The 24,076-nt window shown below is 44.8% G+C and overlaps 1 protein-coding gene across 4 annotated transcripts in view; it reads right to left on the reverse strand.

The window, feature by feature from the left end:
• Positions 1 to 24,076, reverse strand: part of MARCHF3 (membrane associated ring-CH-type finger 3) — a 129,615-nt gene that overhangs the window by 6,144 nt on the left and 99,395 nt on the right. For all 4 annotated transcript variants that reach the window (XM_036409092.2, XM_045571115.1, XM_045571114.1 and 1 more), the window contains one exon: positions 1,445 to 1,654. In XM_036409092.2, coding sequence (XP_036264985.1) covers positions 1,445 to 1,654 — 210 coding nt within the window. The remainder of the gene's footprint in view (positions 1 to 1,444; positions 1,655 to 24,076) is intronic.

Here is a 24,076-nt window from a genome sequence, read left to right on the forward strand (position 1 = left end):
TTTCTATCTGATAGCACCAGGGGAAGTGGGCAGGGCGGGCGTTACTGCCATTTCCACTTACAGAGGGGAACACAGAGGCCCTGAGCAGTGCTGCGACCTCACACTGAGCTCGCCAGACCGTTTAACTCCTTACTTCTAACTCTCCTCGCAGCACAATGTCCTTGTGACTTCTGAATCAGCTTCAGGGCTTGATTCGTCACGAATCAGGTACACTTTGGAAGCCCAGGCCTTCAGAGAAGGCAGTAATAGCTTTGTGTGGGGGCTCCATTAGGCTGGGAACAGAGGCCTAAATGGACCAGAGGACTCAGTTAAAGTCCGAAGCATCAGCACACTCCCTGTTTACCAAGGTTCAGGTCACGTCCCTCTCCCTGAGACTGAGCGGTGCTCCCACTTACTGAGGGAGCGCTGCTCTCACCAGGAGGAGGGATGGGGGTGGGGAGGGGAGGAAGGGGGGATGAGCAGGGGCTGGGGTCAGTGTGGCAGGAATGGCCGCTGGTGGGCAGGGCTTGGGTGCCAATGGGAGCCATGGAAGCTTTCACTCGCTGACGCAGTGATGTGGGACATGGGAACATACCCTTCAGACAGGAAATGCATATTGAATGACAACGGGACGTGCTCAGATTAGAAACCAGCAGGCACGGGAGAGTAATGCCGGGAAGCAGGGGCCCAGAAACGATCCTAGATAGTTTCCTAGTTTTCTCTGCAGGCCCCAGAGGGAAGCTGATGCCTGAGCAACCAACTTACTCTGTAAGTTAAAAGAATGGGAAAAGAGAGAGAGAGAGAGAGAGAGAGAGAGAGAGAGAGAGAGAGAGAGAGAGAGAGAGAGAGAGAGAGAGAGAGGTTTTAAAATTCTTCCTCCTATGCAGAGGGAACACTTACTGGGAAATGGTTTTCTTTGGTGGCAGCTTCTCCGCCAGATAAATGAGTATCTTTGTGGGCAGCAGAGTCAATATCCCGACACAGAACAATCCCCAGGCAGGGCAGCTCCGCGCCCAGGAGACTTGACCGTGTCAGGGTGCAAGACAATGACCAGCAGGAGGGTTCAGGATGTGTGCAGGCAGCCACAGCAGCCGTGCCAGGCACAACCTTCACAATCTACTGTGATCCCCGCCAGAGGGAGGAGCATGAGCAAGGGAGGGAGAACGCCACCTAACACATGGAGCCTCAGCGGCCAGAGGGGAGCAACGTCCAGGGTGTGTCTCTGACTGATGGGCTCTCAGAAGCTGAGGCTTTTTCTTTACTTGATCTGCTCGTCTCAGCAGCGTGTGCCTGCTCCTGCATCTCTGCCCCTTTCCCCCACCCCCCTCAGTAACAAACCTAATCACACATCCTAGCTGCCTGCACCGGGCAGGCGAGATGTGACCCAGACAAGAGGGGAGGCCATGCCAGCGGTGGGGCTGCCAGCTGCAGCTGGCCTGGTCCCCGGGGCCGTGGCCATACTTACTAGTGTCCAAAAGAGGTAAATAGTGAAGAGTGCGACAGTGAGTGCAATCAGTCCCACGGCCTCGAGCCGGCTGCTAAAGTGCAGGTGGTCCACGGCGCCCCGCAGGCAGAGCCAGCCCGAGATGGTGGCCAGGGGCGTTATGAACAAGAAGCACACCATGTCTCCGAACAGAGTCCGCTTCTCATGCTGAGGGCCTGGGTTTCTGAGCCACTGCCGGGGAGAGGGAGAGAGAGAAAGAAAGGACATGGTTAAACCCTTGGTGGCGTGGAGACACTCCAAATTTGTCTTGATCTTCAGAATCCAGGAAAAGGCCCTTCTGACTTGTGCTGAGTTCACAAGGGAGCATTAAGGCTCATTCCCATGCCTCCACCCACTGAATAATAGTGATTATGATAATAATATAATATGACAATGGTGATGATGATGATGATCATAATAGTAATAATGTATCCTTGCTGCAGATGGTCTGTTTTTGAAAAACAGTTCAGTAGTTATGATTATATATCACAATGAGTCTATGAGGAAAGTAGAGGATGTTCTTTTTGGGAGGTAATAGTTGAGACGCCAGAGTGCTGTCAGGTGGCCAAAGTCTCCCAGTGTCTGGATCCGGGGACTGCGAGCAGGAGAAGGTAAACTCAGCCAGCCTGGATTGCTCCATTCCTGGCCCTTCCCAAGGAAGACTGGCTCCTCAGAGATGAGCCGAGAGTCCTCGTACTATTCTGCCTGATGAATGTTTGGTCTGCCTGGGGCATCGGGCCTCGGAGCACCAGTGTAATCAGAGAGCTTATGCCAATGCTGTGATTTATGCTGAACACCTCTGTGTGCCCTGGGGCTGGAGCCTGAGTAGCTGAGGTTAGTCATGCAGGCGCTGTGTGCCTATGTGACTGACCCCCACGAACACCTGGACACCAGGGCTGGGTGAGCTTCCCGGGCTGATAACGCTTCATATGTGCTGCCTCGATTTGTTGCTGGAACAATTAAATGCACAGTATCGTGTGACATTCCTGGGAGGGGACACCTGGGAGCCTATGCTCGGTTTCTCCTAGACTTTGCCCATGCATCCTCTGCCTCTGCTGACTAATGGGCATCCTTTGGCTGTAATGAGCCGTAATCAGGAGCAGAAGCGCTTCTCTGAGTCCTGTGAGTCCGTCCAGTGAATCACTGAGCCTGAGGGTGGCCTCGGGGACCACCTGCCCACAGAGACTCATCTGACCCCATGAACTCAGTGATGCCCCCTCCCTCCTGTTTTAGGACCCTAATCTCCTACCTAGAACTGCGTTGGACATCTTAATTGTGCTACCATCTTGATTGACTCAACCCTCAAAAGGATGGGGACAATTTTGTGCTTGTTTAAGGACTGGAGCTGAGAATTTCTACAGGACAGGGTTGCCCTCCCACTGGGGGAATTGCTGAATATCTGCTGAAGTGTTTTACATAATCTAGGAAAAGTCATGCTTTACATATCAGTGTCAGTGTACACTGGTGAGAAGGCTGGTGGCTTCTGATTAGTGTGGAAACATGCCCCCAAACAATCTGACATTCTCATAGCACTGTCCCACGTAATAATGAGAGAGGCCATGGAGTCCAGAGAAGGAGTGGGGTCAAACAGAGAAGGAGTGGGGTGCGGGTGGGGAGAGACACTGCGACTCTGTCTTCCTTCTCATCCTACCAACAAATGGGGAGGCCTAGCAGTGCTGAGGGCTGGCCCCCAAATGGGAGCACCGTGGGCTACTGAGCAACCCCAAGTGGCCAGGGCAACAATTTCCACAAAACCACTGCTGGGAGGGAAAAAAGCATAACAGGAAAGAAAAGAGAGGGAGGGGCTGACTGGAGAGAGATGAGAATGTCACGCTCAAGGGTGGAAGGAAGAGACCAAAGAGCCACAAAGAGGGTGAGCAAGTTGAGGAAGGAGCTGTGGACGGGCCAGCAGGAGACGTAGGGAGCCAGCAGAAGAGACGGAGGCAGAGGCCCAGAAGGAAGTTTTCTGGGACCCTAATCTCCTACCTAGAACTGTCTTGGACATTTTAATTGTGCTACCATCTTGACTGACCCAACCCTCAAAAGGATGGGGACAATTATGTGCTTGTTTAAGGACTGGAGGTGAGAATTCCTACAGGACAGGGTTGCCCTTCCTCCAATGTTTGCCAGAAGCCAATGTTAAATGACCTGGGATGCCCAACATAGCACTTCCCAGTAACAAGCCTCCTAAAATGGGCCGAGATGCTGGGGGAAGCCAACCTCAGCTCAAAAATGGACCCGAAGAAATACTTAAAATTAGACAATGGGGAGGTGACTTGTCTGTGAATATAAACACAGCATTATAAAAATTTAATATAAATACCAAAATGACCAAGTGCAATGCGTGGTAATGCTACCTCAGACATTCAAAAAACGCTTATTAATTAATATTGTATTGCTTACCCACTAGGAATATTACTATGAAGTGAGGAGTAGAAATTTGGCATTTTTAGGGCAACTTTATGGAGGCTCAGTTAGGTTAATCAATTGCTCCAAGTCAAACTGAAGAGGATCAGGATATTGCTTTTTTTTTTTTTTTCCTTCCCTAAAATGAACATGGATTGTTCAGATATCTTATCAGTAAATATTTGAAAGTTAAAGTTAAAGTTGTAAGATATTCAACTTCTTAAACAATGGTGCCCACTTGCAGCGCCCTGATTCCTCCTGCAGTTTAGATTGTGTCTAAGAGCAGATCTGAACTATTTTTTCTGTTGGAACATAGTAGCTTCTCAATAAAGTGACACATGATCACAGACAAGCTGACCTCAGTGGCTAAGACTTCCTCCAATTTCTTTTGCTTTGGAATTCTGAATACATTTTATTAAAACTAATTTAGCACCTTACTTATCTATGTGGCCCTTGACATTACCCAATGAAATGACTCAGGTATGGCAGGAGGTAATTATGAACCACTACTTATCTCTGTCTGATGTAAAAGAAATTGAAAAGCAAATTAGAAATTATTATTACTTGTTCCAAGTTTTTTAAATTTATTTTCTATTATTTTTAAGACTATATTTCTGAAAAATTTCTAGGCCATTTTATATGTACGAGATACCTCAATACCAAGGTTCCACACCTTATTAATGCTGTGTATTTTTTCAGCTTAGCTTACTCTTTGTGGTTGTTTGCTGCCGAGTCATATTTAGGTATGAAGTGCTTTAAAGAGATACTATTATGTTCACATCTGGGACTTCTTCAGAACCTCAAGTGTTATTTATCGCCTACACAAAGGCAGGCCCCTAGAGCAAGACCAGTGATAATATCTGTGGTTGAGAAAAAAAATTGCCCTGTGCCATGGTAAGAAGCTCTGCCAACGTGTCCAAATAGGCTAATAAAGAATATTTACATTGCAGAGTTTATGAGAGAAATGATGTGACTATACCTCAAATTTTTAGCAACAGGGGATGGTTGAAATACATTATGGATTTACTTACAATAGAATTCCATAGAGTAATTTCAAATGATAATGCACATTTTATATTTACTGACATGATATATTGCTGAGCAGGAAAAGAAGTTTACTGAACAGAATGTACAGTATGAGCCTATATAGGTAACCATATACACATTGACATTTACACAGATGTAGTGGAGTCACATAGACACAGACTCGGACACTGAGCAACACTGTGGCTCTTCCTTGCAGCCACTGTGGACAACAGGAGGAAGACTTCTCAAAAAATTAAAGATAGAACTGCTGTATGACCCAGCAACTCCACTTTTGGTTATTCATCTGCAGAAATCCAAAACACTAATTTAAAAAGATATAAGTGCCCCTATGTTCATTGCAGCATTATTTACAATAGCCAAGATATGGAAGCAACCTAAATGTCCATCAATATATTAATGGATATGCTGGAATATTACTTGGCCATAAAAAATGAAAATTTGCCATTTTCAACAACATGGATGGACCTACAGAGTATTATGCCAAGTGAAATAAGTCAGAAAGAGAAAGATAAATACCATATCATTGCCTTTACATGTGGAATCTAAAAAACAAAACAAAGAAAGAAAACAGAAACTCATAGATAGAGCAAATTGTTTGTCAGAGGGAGAAGGGTAGGGGGGGAGTTTGAAAAAGGGGAAGGGATTAAGATATACAAATTGCCAGTTATAAAAACAGTCACAGAGATGTAAAGAAAATATAATCAATAATATTGTGATAACTATGTATGGTGTCAAACGGGGACTAGACTTATTGGGGTCATCATTTCATGTTATCTAAATATGCAATTACTATGTTGTACACCTGAAACTAATATAATATTGTATATAACAGTAATTGGAAAACAAAACAACTACAAAAATGGTGGCTGTTCTTGGTGGTGGAATTATGAATGATCTTTATTTTTTTTCTTTTTGTATTATTTTTCTACACTAAATGGACTCCCTGTATAAATATAAATTGTATATTAGTTGTGTCTGAAACAGAAAAAGAGAGGGAGAGAGAGAGGAAGAGAGAGAGAGAGAGAGAGAGAGAGAGAGAGAGAGAGAGAGAGAGAGAGAGAGAGAGAGAAGAGAGAGGTCCAATGATGTCTGGGTGTTTAATCTCAGCTATATTATCTGCATTTTGGCTTAATTTATAATAGAGTAAGGTTATTTCAATAATTGTTCAATTACATTTCTGCTCATATATGTCTCTGGCCTCTCTTATCAGTTATACTTATTATACATAGAGTATTATATGCATTCTGTAGTAGTACCTTCCTTTCCCAAATATTCAATAAAGAACAGGCTAATGCAGAATGGCAGGCTTGTGTCCACCTTCCTGCCTGACCCGAGGAGAAAACTTACCTGTATCACTGGCACCTAGCACATTCAACACTCTCAATGCTGAATGAATGACAATAGCTTCTGTTTACTCACAGCTTACTATATGCCAAACATAAACTATATAGAGTAATTGGTTTACTCTTCAATAATCTTTAAAGAGGTAGCATTATCATCATCACCATTTTATAGGTAGAGATACTGAGGTCCAGAGAAGTTAAATAATTTGTAGAAGATTGGCCTTGGCTTTGATCCATGTAGTCTAGCTCCAAAGACAGTACTCCTAACCACTCTATTATATCATAATTCTTAGAAAAAACAAGAAAAAGAAAAATGGGGGGTAGATGAAGGGGATGTGAGTTGGATTGTACCTTAACTGTTTTTTTTTTGTTTTGTTTTTTTTTTGTTTTTTTTTTGTTTTTTTTTTATCAGCACAAGATGGAATATTTACTTAGCACGATTTCCCCTGGAGCAAAACTTCCATTAATTTGTCCTGCCACTTGTGGACAGCATTTGCAGCAAAAATATCATTCTTGAAGAATCTTTAGTTTTTGTCTTCAGCTTATACTTGGTTAGCTGTATTTCAAAAGCTGAGGTCAATGACTGAGAATACTGGTTTGATGGCATCCTTCACCTGGTGGGTTCACCCATACTGATGCCAATGGGCAGCTGAGGGCACCCTTCCAGTAAAGCACCATATGACCCAGCGATCCCTCTTCTGGGTATGTATCTACCAGAAAAATTTGAAAACATTTATTAATGAAGATAATGTATGTATATATATACCCCTATGCTCATTGTAGCATTTTCCACAATGTCCAAGACATTAAAACCACAGTGTCCTTTGAGAGATTATTGAATAAAGAAGATGTGGTACACGAATAATATGGCATACTACTCAGCCATAAGAAAAGATGAGATGCTGCCATTAGCCACAACATGGATGGATCTTGAGAATATTATGCTAAGCAAAATAAGTCAGATGGAAACAGTCAAGAACCATATGGTTTCCCTCATAGATGGAACATAAAACGGAAGGCAACAAATGAACAAATAAGATAAACAAACAAAATAAAAACTCTTAACAGTATGGTGGTTTGGTGGTTACCAAAGGGAAAGGAAATTTAGTGGGAAGCAGAAGAGGGTACAGGGAGGGATAAGTGGTTATGAAAAGAGACTTGACTTTGGGTGATGAACACACAATGCAATACACAGATGATGTATACCTGAATTGTACCCTTGAACCCTATATAACTTTGGTAACTAATTTCACCCCAATAGATTCAATAAAAAATTTAAATATTGTAAAAGAAAAATATTGTAAAAGCAGGCAGAGATGCCATTGAAAGCCCTGGCAGTGAACTGCCCATTTTTTTGTGGCGATCTCATTCCAATCACTATTGGAATGAGACGAATTTACTCTTGGAAATAGGTACAAAAACCAACCAAGCAACTGAACACAACAGCAACCCCCACAGCAATCAGCCCTGCCGGGCTGAGACAGCAAAGGGACCGGCGTGCACTCTGCTACCAGCGAGAAGGCATTGTTCACTGGCTGTAAGTGCACAGCCAGGGTGAGCCAGGCAGCAGCGGTTATTTTCAAGGTGGGTTAACTGCGGGTTTGGGTCTAATTACAGTGTCAGTCTGTTGAATCCCTTGCTAGTGGGTAAGAGTGGCGGGGACGCAGCGCTCGAGGACATTAGATTCTGCCTCCCAGGCTGTGAGTTAATCGGCTCAAATCCCCAAGGCAGACAGGACATGGTGCAGGTCGGTCGGTACCAGGACCAGATTACACTCTGGCGGCTGATAGCTCTGATCAATTACAACTTCCCCTTGAGTCTCCTTAATGAGAAGCCATCATGAAAAGGAAGGAAACGGAGAGGAGGGGTAACACCTGATAGAACTATAGCAAATTTATGGAGCGGGATAAAAAAAAGAAAAGAAAAGAAAAAAAAAGGAGGGCCCGGTCTCCCAATGTTTACTCACATGGGTTTATCTGCCTGAGTGCCTCCTGTTAATCTGACACTTGGCAGCGTCATTAACCAAGCACTCGCCTTCCTTGGGATGGGTCTTATTTCCAAAGCCCAACACAACCAAGCCTAACCTGTCTTGCTTGCCTGGGGAGCTGCCTGGGAAAGGGGCAGTGATGACAGAAGATCTGTGACAGGTCCTTGGCATGATTAACAGTGAAGCTGAAACCTGAAAACCACGCATTTCAGTGAACTTGAAACACAGCAGAGAAGAAAAACAGACTCCCCCCGGGAAGTTTCAAATCCCTGCACTCCGCAGACGGCCACTGCATTTCCAAGGACGGCTGCCGTCACACGGAAGGAAACTCCGGCTCCAGGGAGGCCAAGGAGAGGCGTGCTGGAGACGGCCATCACACCAGGCTGGAAGTAGCGCACGGCCCACGACCACTCTGCAGAGGGTTTGCGCATGACCTTACAACGCCAGTCTCCGGCCCTGGCCCCTCTCCAGAGCTCCAGATGTGCGTATTCAACGGCCCACACCGCATCCCCTCCGAGATGACTAACAGACAACTCAAACAGAATCTGCCGGGAACAGAACTCTTGATATAGCACTTAATCCCACAGCCCTTCCTTTCGCCAAGTCTCCCTCATATCAGTAAATGACAACACCATCCGCCCGGCTGCCCAGTCATCCTGTTTCCTTTCTGTCCGCCCCCTACACGCAGCCCCTCAGGGAATCCTCCCCACACTCCCTTCAACAGGAGTCTGTGCCCTTCTCTCCATTTCCACAGCCTCCATCCCCGTGACCCTAGAATCCAGTTTCTGTAAAGCAGCAAGGTCACATCACTTCTCTTAAAGTTTTCCAATTTCTCCCCATCACCCGCAGTCTGATGCCGTGATTTTCAGCTCTTCCCATCTGATGGCACCCGTAAACCAATGACTAGAACTCTGCGGTTGAAAATCGCTGATCTAACGCCTTGCCAACCACCCACACAGCCCTGAGCGATGGAGCCCAGGTGTGTGTACCCCGGCTCCATAGACCCCCAAAGCGGGGCAAGGATAGCATTCATGAGATTTTTGGATGGGGGGAAAATAACATCTTCATGTTTACCATCTCTCACTGGAATTCAGCACTTCATTGGGCTGCGCAGAAAATCTCTGTGGTGTGAGCAGCACCTGTGACATTGTCACCAAGGGAAATCACAGGTATTTCATATCACATTACAACTGCTGCACATATCTTGACATATCACTACTTTACAGTCTGTGATCATCTCTGCCCCCAAAGTGTGTTAAAGAAGCGCTTACGTGTTATATCACAACTCTGCCTTACAAACGTTTTGATGGATGAATTGCAATGTGATTGGCTTTCTTTGCATCCCTCTGTAGTTTACCTTCTATAATTGAAAGCATGACTCTGAGCGGGGATCCAGAGGCTTCAACAGACAGGCAAAGGGTCCATGATAGGAAAATGTAGGCACCTGGGATCTTACGCCTTAGGCCTGTCAAACAATGCATGTTAGCAGTGTGTGTGTGTGTGTTTTGTTTTGTTTTGTTTTTGTTTTCCCCCTGTTTTTGAAATACTGAGCTGTCTGCCTCAGAGCCTCTGCAGTGGCTGTTCCTTCTGCTTATTCCCATGGCAGGCTCCTTCTCATCGCTCAGACCTCCACTGGATTGTCATCTCTTCAGAGAGGCTTTCACAAAGCACCATGCATTCTCTCGCTCCAGTCATTCTTTGCCACAGCAACAGGGTTCCTTTCTTTTTAACTTGGGCCACCGCCAGAAATAACCTATGTATTTATTATTTATTTAAAAATATATTTTATTGATTTTTTACAGAGAGGAAGGGAGAGGGATAGAGAGCTAGAAATGTCGATGAGAGAGAAACATCGACCAGCTGCCTCCTGCACACCCTTCACTGGGGATGTGCCCGCAACCAATGTACATGCCCTTGACCGGAATCAAACCTGGGACCTTTCAGTCCGCAGATCGACACTCTATCCACTGAGCCAAACCGTTTTCGGCTGTATTTATTATTTTTAATTGAATTTATTGGGGGTAACATTGGTTAATAAAATTGTATCGGTTTCAGGTGTACAATTCTATAATACATCACCTGTATATTGTATTGTGTGTTCACCACACCATGCTGTCTCCTTCCATCTAATCTTTTTATTTATGTACTTGTTTATTCCTGTGTCTTTCTCCCTAGTGGGTAAGCTCTATTAGTACACAACATTCTTCTGGCTTGTTCACAGTTACATCCCCACTTCCTGTAATATTTAATTTGCACTTAATAAGTATTAGTTGAAGCAATAGATATACATTCTCTCAAACCAGAGGCTTGCTTTGGGTAGAAATTAGATGCGTTTAACTGAAATATATACACACATATATCACCCTGACTCTTCTGGTCAAACACAGAAGTAATTTTTGCCACAGACACACACTTAGCAGTGGCTCTGGCATTTACAGCAGTGATTTGGCAGAAACATAAGCCATATTCAAGGACACCCTGGAGATTTGTGACGCTCCCCTGGAGAACTTAGGCCAATAAGCCAATTAATGGGCTATAATGCTCCATAAATACTATGTCTCTGTCTGGGACATTATAATTCGGCTCTGGCATTATTTAGACAAATGCTACACACACATACACACCCCAATGGTTTGAAATTTTCCAAAGACAAGATTAGCAGCACAGCAGGATTAAATGGCAAAATAATTTTGTATATTCACTTGCAACCTCAGATATAAGCAGAATGGGAATCATTTCCCTCTAATTACATTGGATCGTCACTGTTCAGAAGTGATCACAGCCAACTGGTGACTGCTTATCCGACAAACGAGAAGACGCTGAAGAGTTAGGTGGCATATGTGATCAATGTAAAGCCAGAAACATCAGAGGAGATAAACAACCAAGGGAGGATAAGAGAGCAAGAACACAGGCGTTTCCAGAAGAAACTGATAAATAAGATGGGCAGTGCCCCAAATGGAAATGACTTGCTTAGGGAGACAATGGAGCCAGACTGTGCAGTCACTTGTAAATAGGACACAAAGAGCAGCTCCCAGTCCCCAGAGCCCTGCTTCATCCCAGCTCTCACAGGGCCCCTGGCCCTCCGGCTGGTTAAGTTGCTGGACTCTAGCACCCTCTCTGCCCGCTGCTATGAATAATTATTTCTAGCACAAGGACAGCTTCACGGGGTAAAAGGTGCCAGGACAGCGTACCAAGAAAAATCCCCAAGTGGAACACTAGACAAAAGGCGAGACTATGATGAATAATAGGAATAAGGATAATAAATCCCTATTTTGACAACTGGGGGGTGTTTAAAGGAATAGGGAGTGAGAAATCAAATTAAAAAACCAGGTTGTCAAAATGGGACCACATTTAAAAATCTGTATCCCTCACTATGTAGTGAGAATGTAAATATAAAAACTATCCAAGCAGCCCGGCTGGTGTGGCTCAATGGTTAAGTGTTGACTAATGAACCAAGAGATCACCAGTTGGATTCCCTGTCAGGGTACATGCCTGGGTTGCGGGCTCGATCCCCAGTAGGGAGCGTTTGGGAAGCAGCTGATCTCATCAATGTTTCTATCTCTCTATCCCTCTTACTTCCTGTCTCTCTAAAAAAGATTAATAAAAACATATCAAATAAACAAACAAGCAAACAAACAAAATATCTAAGCAGAGTGCGGTGGAGAGATTTCAATGAAATGTAAAATAAAGGGTACTGGTAGAACAGACATTCTCCCCAGGGCCACAAACGCCCAAAAGTAAGCAAGAATGGGAACACAGAGAGAGGGAAAAATTTCTGCTAGATGGAAGAACTGTGAGAACAGAGAAATTTTAGCTTCACAGTCTCTATAGTTCAATGTTTTGCTGTCCAAAGGACCCCAAATGTGTAGGAGGGTTTGGTGATCTTACTGACACTAAACAAATCCCAGCAATGAATGGATTTGGAATTTCTCAAGGCTTCATTTGAGACAATAGCTTAAGTTCATGAGCCATAGTAGTATTAGGTGGTCCTCAAATTTCAAAGGGATCCCAACATCATTCAAGTAATTTGAACTGTGTTATCTCTAAGCTGGTTATGATTATCAAGATTTCAAACAGCCCTGGCAGGTATGACTATTGGTTGAGCATCATTCTGCGCACCGAAAGGTTGCTCGTTCAATTCCCAGGCAGGGCCCATGCTCAGGTTGAGGGTTAGGTCCCGGTCGGGGTGGGTACAGAAGGCAACCAATCGATGTTTTTCTCTCATTTCTCTCTTCCTCTCCCCCTCTCCTTTCTTCTCTCTCTAAAATCAATGAAAACACATTAGAAAAATACAGACTTAAAAAAAAAAAGATATCAAACTCTTCCCTAACCTTCTCACACCTAAAGGCTCTTCCTCTCTCTGTCCCGGCCAACCCAGCCATCTGTGTGTAACGCTCCCAGGACCTTTTGGATATCCTTCATCAGGTATGGGGCCCAGGCTGTCAGAATTCCAGGTAAAAATATGCCATAGTGCAAGAAGAGCAGAGGGCAACATTTTATATTTTGCTGGAGTTATTCTCTTGATTATGTTCGGTATTTGTAGACCATTTTGCTACAAATCTCATGAAGCTGTCTTCAGGGGAGACATTCTTAAGGTGTAGGAGCAGCAGCTCACACGACAGGGGCCACGGTATCAAGGACTGGATGTACACCAGGGCGAGCAGGGGAGTGGCTGGATCACACAGCTCCTGCCTGTGGGAAATCTCTGCTCCAGCTGGGAAACACATACACATTTTAGCTTCAGTGATCCTGAGACATGTGCCCCCAATGTATCCCCAAGGCAGAATCAGGCCAACCATGGAAACGCCCAAGTTAATAACTAGCCCAGTCCTGCATATGTGCGGACTGAATCACTAGCTCTGCATTTACGACTAGCAAGTTATATCCACGGTGGCAGCACCCAGAGAATTATAGTGTGGCCTCTTTACAGAGGAGGGAATTTGCAGTGAAGTGTAGAAAAGGTTCTCTTACTTTTCATGCTTAGAACACTTTAAGGGTGCAGGATACATTTTTGGAAAATCTATGTGCTTTGTAATTTATATAACTATTTTTTCTAGATCAGGGGCCCCTGACCTAGACTGTAAGGCTTCAGAAAACCCGTGACCCCTTTGAAACTGGATGTCTGTGCATTTCAGGGGAGAGAGTTCAAGACTTTTTTTTTCTTTCTTTCAATGATAAGTTTCTTTTTTAAAATAGATATATTTGACATATAACATTGTGTAAATTTAAGGTGCACAATGTTAATTTAATACTGTATGAGTGCCATTGTAGAGACATCTAGCAACTCTTATCACATTGTATACTTACGCTTTCTTTTAGCAGCTGGAATAATTAAGTTTTAGACTCTTAGCAGGTTTGACGAGTATAGTTCAATATAGTGGTTTACATTCACTATAGTGAGTTCAAGCTTTTCTCAGGTTCTCAAGTATATCTGAGGGGAAGAAGCACTGTTCCAGAGCATTTAAATAAAAAGTCTTAAGACACTCCCTGGTTCAGTCCAACTTTCTGAGATTTGATGAGTTTAAGAATATGGGCAATAGGGTCTTATCATTGGGACAAAGTTCGTTGTTCCCACATACAGTGTTCATCATTTACCTAGGGCTGGGGGTGGGGTAGGGAATAGCTTTTGAACTTGAACACCCATGTGTGGACAAATTAACTTCTTTAGTACCTGAGTCCCACTCATTTTATTGGGAGAAATTCAGGATCAGTCAGCAGCTACAGCGGTAGAGAAAAGAGGCCCTCAGCAGCATGCTGGAGGGCTGAGGGGAATCCTGGTTTATGCAGCCCAGCGTGTTTAGATAGTAGTTAGTCCCTAGCTGGCATCCTTGGCGTCTACTCTGTCTTGTTACAAGGTCTCAGGTGTTTACAGAACTTCCCCATTCTTTCCTTCCACCTGTCATCGTTGGTTCTGGAATAAGAACCATTTGTGTAACACCAATACTTAAGAAAGACATGCATTATGTGGTTGTAACCAAACCTGATGCTTTCAGATGACCTTCTTATATCCTCAATGTGGAAGAGATTAAGGACAAAACAAATTCACCTACATTTCTGGGCAATCCAGTTGGCTTTTAAATGTAGGAATGGAATTCTGGCTGTTTCCAAATCTTAGCTATAGTAAATTGTGCTGCCATGAACATAGGGGTGAGATGGTACTGCATTGTTGTGCTGTCTTTTATGTGGTTTTGGTAGCAGGGTAATGCTGACTTCATAGAATGTGCTTGGAAGTGTTCCTTCCTCTTGAATTTTTTGGAATAGACTGAGGAGGATAGGTTTATGTTCTTTGAATGTTTGGTAAAACTCCCCTGTAACGCCATCTGGCCCGGGACTTTGCAACATCCTCATCTCATAGGGTTACTTTTCAGATATATATCTGTCAGGTACCTCTTATTAACAGCATTTTGATGAATGGATGACTTATGGGTTTCAACATTCAAGTCATAGATTTTAAGCAGATGAAGCCAGCATTTAGAAAAACATTAGAGCCATTTTATTACTTCCATCTCTCATTATTGCCCCATCATCTCCCAGCGCTAATACAATGACCAGGCCTCTGGAGGTAGGAGGCGTCACATTCTTCTCTAGGATAGTGACGGTTTTCCCTTCGTCTCCCAATTTTTGCTTTTACTGATCCTTCCCAGATATAATGTCCTTAAAGGCCTGTAGATTCTGTTTTACAACTTCCTGCTGTTCCTGCTTGCCAGCATTTCCTATGTGCTATACTAGCCATTTCCCTTGGAGCCTTAACAGATCTTGAACCTGACAATTTCTTCCAACATTCTGCTTCTAATAGCATCACTGGAGGTGTAGCAGTGATGAAATAACGTGCAGAAAATATTTCGTTTTCTTCTTTTCATCTGACCTCAATCTTCACAAACAAATCTACACATTTTCCGAAGTGGCACACCTTATAGTCAAACCCAGTTTTCAGTATTCTAAGCTAAGAGTTTCAAAGCAGGTTTTCGTCTTTCCTATTGCACAAGGGCAAACATAACTTCCCTTTCATATATCCATCACAGTGCAAATCTACTCCTCTAACTCTGTAATAATGGATTGCACAGAAATGGCCATACCCACACCACCTCCAGGGTCCCTATCTTTTCAAGAATGAAGGCAGGCGGTGATGGGCATGACACAGAAACACACATGCAGCAAATATGGAGGGGAAAAGCAAAGCCAAAACACCTGACAGTTTTTTTCTTATCTTTTCCCAAGTCTGCTGCACCTGCCATAAAAGGTGCAGCAAATACCTGAGGCACTAACACAAATATTTCAAGAGGAAAACCAGTGTTTTCCTTCATGAGTTGTAAAATCAGGTTTTATCTGAATTACTTAGATGACAGTCTTGAAAGAAATTTACCTAACAGGAGTGGTGTAAGCATAGGATGAATGATGAACCTTCATAACTATTTGTAAAAAGAGAGAAAGGGCTCTTAAACAATATTGAGTTCAACAGGCTTTCAAATAACATCTCTCCCTGAGGAGTAATCTCAGAAGGAATTGGCGGCACAATAACCCAGAAAAATGAAGGCTCAAATGCAGAGAAAGAGTATAACTGGATCAAAAGGAAAAAAAAATAAAATAAGAAAGGATCTATAAAGTCCCTTGGAAACCGAGAATGACTTTTCTGGCTTCCAAATAGGATGACATACCTGAGAGCCTCACTTCCCGGCTGGACTAGGGTATAAAGAGGCACAGAGAAGTAATGCCATTCCACTGTCCCAGCACACAATCTGGCACAACTTGGAGTTTTGCTTTTAATAGACTTTGTTTTTAGAGCAGCTTTAAGTTCATAGCAAAATTCAGTGGGGAGTACAGAGTTCCCATATATCTCCTGCCTCACCACATGCGAAGCCTCTTCCATCCCACATCCCTCACCATAGTGGTAGACTTGCTACAATGGATGAACCAACATCGACAGAGCATTGTCCCCCCAAATCCATCATTGATATTAGAGTTCACTATGGGACTGTACATTCTGTAGGTTTGGATAAATGTATGAAGACCATAATAGTATTGTTCAGAACAGGTTCACTGCCCTAAAAATCCTCCGTGCTCCACTCTTCATTCCTCCCTCCCCCTGACAGCGCTGGAGTTAAGAGAGGAATTCGGCATCAAGAGGAAATCAGGGCAGTGAAGAAGTCCTCAGATCTGTGTGTGCTGCACATGTGCATGTCAGTGAGCAAGTGAAAGAAAGTACTTTTGAACCAGGAAGGAAAGAGCAAGGGCTGTGGAGCCAGAGACCCGCTTTCTTCTGCCTCCTCCACTTCCTGGGCCTGTGGCTGGGATTTTTTAAGATCTTTCAAGAATGACAACATCTTGGAGTCTCACCTTCCTTATCTACAAAATGGAATAAGACCTGTTGCAGGGATACCCAGACATTAAATTAAGATGGTGCCATTCGGTGGATGGCACACAATATTTTCCCTTTGCCTAGAAAATGGTAAATAAGAAGGAAAAACTTTGGGGTGTGAGCATCGTAAGGATAAAAGCAGAGGGACTCAAAGGGAAATGAATGCCACTGGGTGGAAGTGTCGTGTCCAGCTCTGTGCCTTTTCTAGAAAATGAAGGTCTTAGCACCAACGGGCACAGCAGGGTGTTAGTCAGTGAATAAAGGACCACGGGCTTCCTACTGCCTCGCTGAAGCTTTGCCTCCACTTTGCTCCTTCTAATACAATTGTCCATTAGGCAGCATTTAACCATAATCATGTATTGCTCACAGTATTTCACACCATTATTTGCTTAAAAAACATAAATTCTTTCTTTGGAGTTAAATGTCAGTTGTGGACACAACACTGAAGGGGCAAGAGGATGGCTGGCAGGAGCCCTCGGCCAGCTGGGAGTTCTGTGCATATTCTATAACTCTGCATTTGAAATCTGCACCAGGGTAGGGCGTCTGCAGTTTATGTCTCTCTCCAGTTCATCCTGGTGCCTCATACCTACCCAGGGCTGGTCCTGGGAGCTAATTGTGCTTTGTGATTTCAGCAAGACTCAGGAGAAAGATGATTCACAACTGCAGTCATTCAGTGACACTTCACTGCTCCTCTATCAGCTCCCCTTTTCAAAGCTCCCTGGGCAGCTGTCCAGGGACACCCTCACCTCCACTCTCCACCCCTGAACTCCCATGTAATGATTTCTAATTATCTTCTTTCCAAAGGAGTGGAACTCTTGGTGTCCAACACTAGCTGTACTATTTGTTCCTACATTTGGAATTAGCCCAAAGGTCCAGAATCTTTCAGGATTTTATCTGTCGCATTTTGTTTACTTGCTCTTGTTCTTGGCCCCAATGTGCTTAAGGAAATTCTGGCTGAATTTTCTCCTATGTTTGAGACTACCTGAGGATAAATTAGTAAAGACTACATTTTTCTCTTTGGAGTGCTAATTCTAGGTAGTAGATACCTGTTTGCTATATTATTTTTTATCCTCCTCTAGATTTTTAAAAACAGAATAATTAAAATAAAAAAGGTGTGTGGCCCTGGCCGGTGTGGCTCAGTTAGTTGGGTGTAGTTCTATGCACGGAAAGATCATTGATTTTATTCTTGGTCAGGGCACATGCCTGGGTTTCAGGCTTGATTCATGGTAGGGGGCACACAAGAGGCAGCGGATGGATGTTTTTCTTTCACATTGATGTTTCTCTCTTCCTCTTTCTTCCTCTCTCTAATAATAATAATAATAATAATCCTATATAATAAATAAGTAATATGCAAATTAACCCTCACACCCTCATAAGATGGCTGCCTATGACCAGGCTGGCAGGAGCATGAGGGGTATCCAAACGACTGAACAAGCAGACTGCATGGGTTGACCAGTCTGGCGGGGGGAGCAGTTGTGGGGCAATCAGGCCAGCACTGGGGGCAGTTAGGGATGACCAGGCCAGTGGAGGGGGGGAGTTAGGGGTGACCAGGTGGGGGGTGCAGTTGGGGACAACCAGGCAGGCAGGGGGGACAGTTGGGGGCAATTAGGCTGGCAGGGGGGGCAGTAAGGGGTGACCAGGCTGGTAGGAGGGGCAGTTAGGAGTGACCAGGCTGGCAGTGAGAGGGCAGTTGGGAGAGACCTGACCTGCAGCAGGGGGCAGTTAGGGATGATCAGGCCAGCACACAGAGGCAGTGAGGGGCGATCAAGCTGGTGGGGGGAGGGGCAGTTAGGAGTGACCAGGTAGGTAGGCAGGTGAGCTATTAGGAGCCAGTGTTCCATGACTGTGAAAGAGATGTCTGACTGCTGGTTTAGGCCCGATCCTAGGGCCTAAACCAGTCTGACATTCCCCAAGGGGTCTCGGATGGGAGAGGGTGCAGGCTGGGCTGAGGCGCCCCCTCTCCTCCTGTGCATGATTTTTGTGTACCAGGCCTCTAGTAATAATAATAGTAATAAAGTAAAATAATAGGTATGGTCATGTAGATTTCTTTTATGCATGGGACTGGATTTTCCCTCCAAATTAATCCTTCACCAGCCACGGATGGGCTAAAGACATAGGCACCAAGCTGTGAGCTCACTTCCATCTGGCACGGCCATGTGAACACTTCGGTTGGCTGGCTTTTTTAATGAAGTGATTTTTAATGAAGCAAGCTGTGAATTTAATAGGTACCTTAAAACAGCTTCTTTGTAACTAAGCTTTAAGTAACGAAGCAACTGCCAAATTAGCTATCAAGTCCAAGAGAAACATTCAAGCCTGAACAACTGCAGGATCAAGGATTGCTGAACGTCGGTCCTCAGGCATGTCATCTCAACAGCTGGCGCAAAGGATGGTGACACTTACAGGCTGGTGGCCCGCCTGCTCAGCGACCTTACCAGGGGTCAAGGAAGTGCTGGGCCAGCACGAGGGCATACTATGCAAGTGCAAGATATTTGAATCGTTATTCACTGTCCATGTTAGGATGCTGTCTCTCAGCGGTTTCTTTACCTTGTAATTGTGAACCAGTCACTTCAGCTCACTTATCATGTGGGGACAACAGGAGAGATCACAAGGTTCAGCCTTTATTACCCTGAAAGAAAGATATGCTGCTGACAGAAGGCAATGCACATAGCATTAGAGAACTCTTTTAAAGGCGGGGGAAACACCTAACTCTGGAATCTCAACTGTAAATAGTACATGGGTAACGCAAGAAGTTGAAGAGGGTTGGGCGGAGGTAAGCAAAAGACTAGGCCTGGAGAAACAGGAGAGCACATGTCCCACTTAAAGGCATTCAAATTCTTAAAAAAAAAAATTAATTCACGAGAGCACACCTGTGTGCACGAATGACATCACCAGTGTGTGAGGTTTGCCTTATTCAATGGTGAGGAAGCTGATGCACAGAGAAGAGAAATGCCTTGTTCAGGTTCTCAGTGCAGGTCCTGGGCCAGTCCAGTGCGTCTGCATTGCAGTTCTAGACCAGCAGCCCAGGCGTGACATCAGTCCTGCTTGGGAAAGTCACTGGCAAAGGTTTCACTCAGTGGGAGGACCTTTGTTCTGTTGCCCATAAAATAAACACCAAGTCCTTCACACACTCCCTTCCGGTACTTGGCATTTCCTTTTCCCTTCATGCTACAGCGCCTTTTTCTTTGTGAGGCCTCAGCCTCGCCTGGATCGGGTAGGAGAGTGGCCTCAAGGAGGGGCCTACTCACCTGGTGGCAGAGCAGGAAGAACCTGTGCCAGCCCGCCCTGGAGCTCAGGTGGCGGCAGTCTGTGGTGGACACGAGAATGGGAAGTGGGAACTCCTTATGCACTCAACTAAGTCCCTCCCACGCTCCATGTCACAGATGCTGGGGTGTGGCCTTGTCTTTCATTTCATCCCCCAGAACACAGCATGGCGTGGACCGAGAGGCCCGAAGGCAGGTCTAAGAGACCTCTTCCTTTCTCACTGAGGGATCTTGACCTAACATCACCACTGTAAACTTGTTTCTTCATCTACCAAATGGATCCCCCGAATCCCACCCCCAGATTGTGGTGAAGTGGTTGCCTGCATAGTGCTTGTGTTCCTGAAAGCTTGACAAATAGGAGCCGGGCCTGATCTTTCTGATTTGGCCCGATCGCCCCACCCCCACCACACTTCTCTCGGGCCTGCCGGGGGCCGCCCTGTGACAGTGCACACGGGGCTCCTGCCATCTGCCATTCCTTACAGCCGGACGGAAGACTGATGACTGGAGGGGCGAAAGGATTGTCAGAATCACCACATGGCTGTGCTGCTCAGAGCCGTGTTGCTGGTTTGTATTATATAAAAGCCCTTGTCCACCGGAGTCTGTCTTAAATTTCTTTGATTTACAACCATAAGCCATGAATACGATAGATGGCTTGCAGTTGGGGGAGGGGAGTTTCTCCATCCATTTGTGTAATGAACAAGTGCTCCTGGGCTGCCTGTCACATGCTGTGAAGAGAGGAACTTGCCCGCCTGCCTTCAAGGAATGGAATAGGTGGTCCCCATGCAGGGGAAGTGCCTTGAATCTGTTTACATCCCCTATGCTGCCATTCCCTGATTACCGCAATGGTATGAGGGCTTGCTGATGACAATAAATACTCTGACGCCACGAGCTCACATTTTTACTTAAATGAATATATTAAATCAAAAGGAAACAAAACCCACTACAATAAGAGCCGAGCAATGTCGCCGCCTAAGCCTGAGATGTACATATCAGGAAGGCTTAAGTGAAATCTTAAATCTATTAAATAGCAAGAGCCAAGGCACAGAGTGACTTCCCCACAGCAGTTCAACTCTGCTCCCTGCTGTGCTGCTGGAGATTACACTGAATCCAGGGCTTTAGGACCATCTTCTCTTCCCCCCTCCCCCCGCCCCAGCTGTGACTTACAGAAATAATAATAAATAAAACGTTTGGGAAAAAATCCCCAATCCTCACCTCCCTAGCTTTATATCCCATTATTCAGGGTAACTGATGTGTGTGAAAACACTCCCTTTCAATTCAGCTAAACCTCTGATTCACAGGGAACAGCTTTTAAATTGTTCATACAATTCTTATCAGTCAGCGGGGTTTGCGTCAAGGAAACAGAAATACGAAAACCTAATCACTCCGCCTGTGAACAATCACCGAGTCTCCCGGATTGGAGGAAGGACAGGTCCTGGGAAGCCTTTCCTCCAGGTTTCCACCACTTCCTGGCTGTTCCATTTTAATCACCACATTGTGGAGCTGATCTATGGCTTCATGCGTTTCCCAGGCAAGGCTGGGTGTTCCTGATACACGTCTTAGGGAACGCAGATACTGCCATCACCAGACACTGATGTTGCAAGCACGCTATTTGCAGAGAGGAAGATGGGATTCCTTGGCTACCTGCTCAGTCAGATGTGCAATCACGGCTGTAGCTTGGAGTCAAGGCCCACGGCATTGGGAAACAAACCGTGGTATTTTTGCTGGTTTGCTCTATTTTACCCTTAAAAAAGAACGGTAGCAGAGTTCAACGAAGAGAGAAATGAGGAAAACGAAAAATGAGCGGGAAGGAGACCATAAAACCGCCCAGGCTGGTCATTCAGGGAATCCTTTTACGGTTAGTGGATGTCTGTTGACTGCATTCTACCAGGCCATTATTCCTGGGGATAATTCATCTCACAAATGGACGCATCACCAGCAGAAAATATGTAGCCTTCAGGAGAGGCGTGCTAGCTATGCCAGCTGTGCAGAGAGGAAACACATGGGTTATGTCTGCTCTTCCTTCTTGCTATGTACAGTGTGAATGTTTTCCTTCCAAGCTTTACCTCATTGGATGCAGGCTTTATGAGATTTATATTGGCTGGACTGTAGAGAAAATTAACCCACGTCTAGAGAAAAACAGATGAACCAGATGTAGCTTTTGGGTTGAAACTAGCTCTTGTTATACTGGCTTATGTAACGACAAGGAAATATTTTAGGGCAATGACTTTACCAAAAGAGACTAGGACGATGTGGTCTGGCCATGTAAGTAGGCAGGTAACTAGACACTCACTCACACACAAACACGTACACACAATCATCTTGAGGTATAAATTATGTACCACACAAAGTATCCTTTTTTTTGTTTGTTAATTCCCATCTCAGGATGTCTTTCCTTTGACTTTTAGAAACAGTGGGGGAGGGGGGGAGGGATAAGAGGGAAGAAGGGAGGAAAAAAAGGAGGAAAGGAGGGAGGGAGGGAGAAAGGAATATGGATGTGAGAGAGACACAATTGGTTGCCTTCCACACACACCCCAACTGGGATCTGGGGATTGAACCTGCAACCCAGGTATGTGCTCTTGACTTGGAATCAAACCCAAGACCCTTTGGTGCATGGGGATAAATATCACTATTGAGCAACATGATCCAGGGCATAATTTAAGTGCAGAGCATATTTTTTCCCCCCCTCACATGAACTTTAGCCTTGGACCTTTAGCCTTATAGAGCCTCATAGAGACCAAGGATATCAGGGAGAGCTCCTAGCTCATCTTCCTTCACCCTGCAACTCAGAGAAACTGAGCCACCCACCCAGATAGTCAGTGGTAAAGTGGGGAGGTGATGCTCAGTTTGGATGTGCTATTGTAATAAAAACCAGCCCATGGCCCTAGCTGGTCTGGCTCAGTAGAGAGAGCCTTGGCCCACGGACTGAAGTATCCTGTGTTCAATTCTGGTCAAGAGCACTTATCTTGGTTCAGGCTCGATCCCCAGCCCCAGTCAGGGTACATGTGGGAGGCAACCAATTGATGTGTCTTTCTCACACAGCGGTGAGGATTAACAACAATAACAAAAACCAGCTCATTGATTCACCACTATGAGTAGAAACTCACTCTTTTGCGGGGAGGGAGAGGAAAGATTCTATGTAGCAGCTCATGTTTAGGTACCAGCCCTGGGTTCCCAACCGGTTAAAAATGAACTTCCAACTGCTGGCTGCAGAGAGTTCAGGAAAGGAAGTGAAGGCGAAGTGACTTTGGAATAGTGGTGTTAAAGAGGATCAAGGGACAGGGTCAGTGGGGGAGGTTGGAGTGGGGAAGGGGAGATAAATGGTGATGGAAGGAGGCTTGACTTGGAGTGGTGAACACACAATACAATATACAGATGATATATTATAGAATTGTACATCTGACACCTGTATAGTTTTATTAATCAATGTCACCCCAATAATTTCAATAGAAAAAGGAACAACAAACAAACAAACAAACAAAAAGGGGATAAAGGGTTATGTTGACTGAGGACTGAGTTACTGAGTGGGAGTCTGAGGTATTAAGCTAATTCCGACCAATGTTCACGTCTGGGTGCTGACAAAATTTATAAATGACTTTTCCAACTGCTTCCTCTAGCAACAGGAGCTGTTATTACCACATCGATTTTAAAATTAAATGTTATGGAATTTTCTTACTGTAATGAGAAGGCAGACCTGACTGGTAAATAAAGTAATGATTAAAGCAATTAAAAGAGTGAAAATGAGAAACAAAGTAACAACTGTTAATGCTTCACCCGCATTGGCAGGTTTTGATGATTTACTTAAAAGATTCGTGTTTATCTGGAGGTAAACGTACTGAGGAGCAATGGTCACTATGATAGACTCTTCCTTTGGTAAGGGGGGAAAGTCAATTAGTAATGTCGTCTGTTTAAAAGTCTGCCTGCACCTGGTTCTCATTTGTCCTCCAGCTGAGAAACCAAAGACAACTTCTTTTTATTGCTTGTGGTCAAACAGCAAGTTCATCTCACCATGGGATGATCAAACGGCCAGCCTCCCCCGGCTTGGGAAGGTTTGCCTTTCACTTTCAACTTGTTCAATCATCATTAACTCTGAAAAACGTCACATTCCATTTGTGCAATGAACATTTCACCACCTGAGACCGTTTGGGTGAAGTTTGTGCAGGCGAAGCCCTAAATCTTGAAGAATACCTCACACATGCTCAAGGTCATTTGCCTTGT

Source organism: Pipistrellus kuhlii, unplaced genomic scaffold (genome assembly GCF_014108245.1).
Source record: "Pipistrellus kuhlii isolate mPipKuh1 unplaced genomic scaffold, mPipKuh1.p scaffold_m20_p_4, whole genome shotgun sequence".
Classification (NCBI taxonomy): domain Eukaryota; kingdom Metazoa; phylum Chordata; class Mammalia; order Chiroptera; family Vespertilionidae; genus Pipistrellus; species Pipistrellus kuhlii.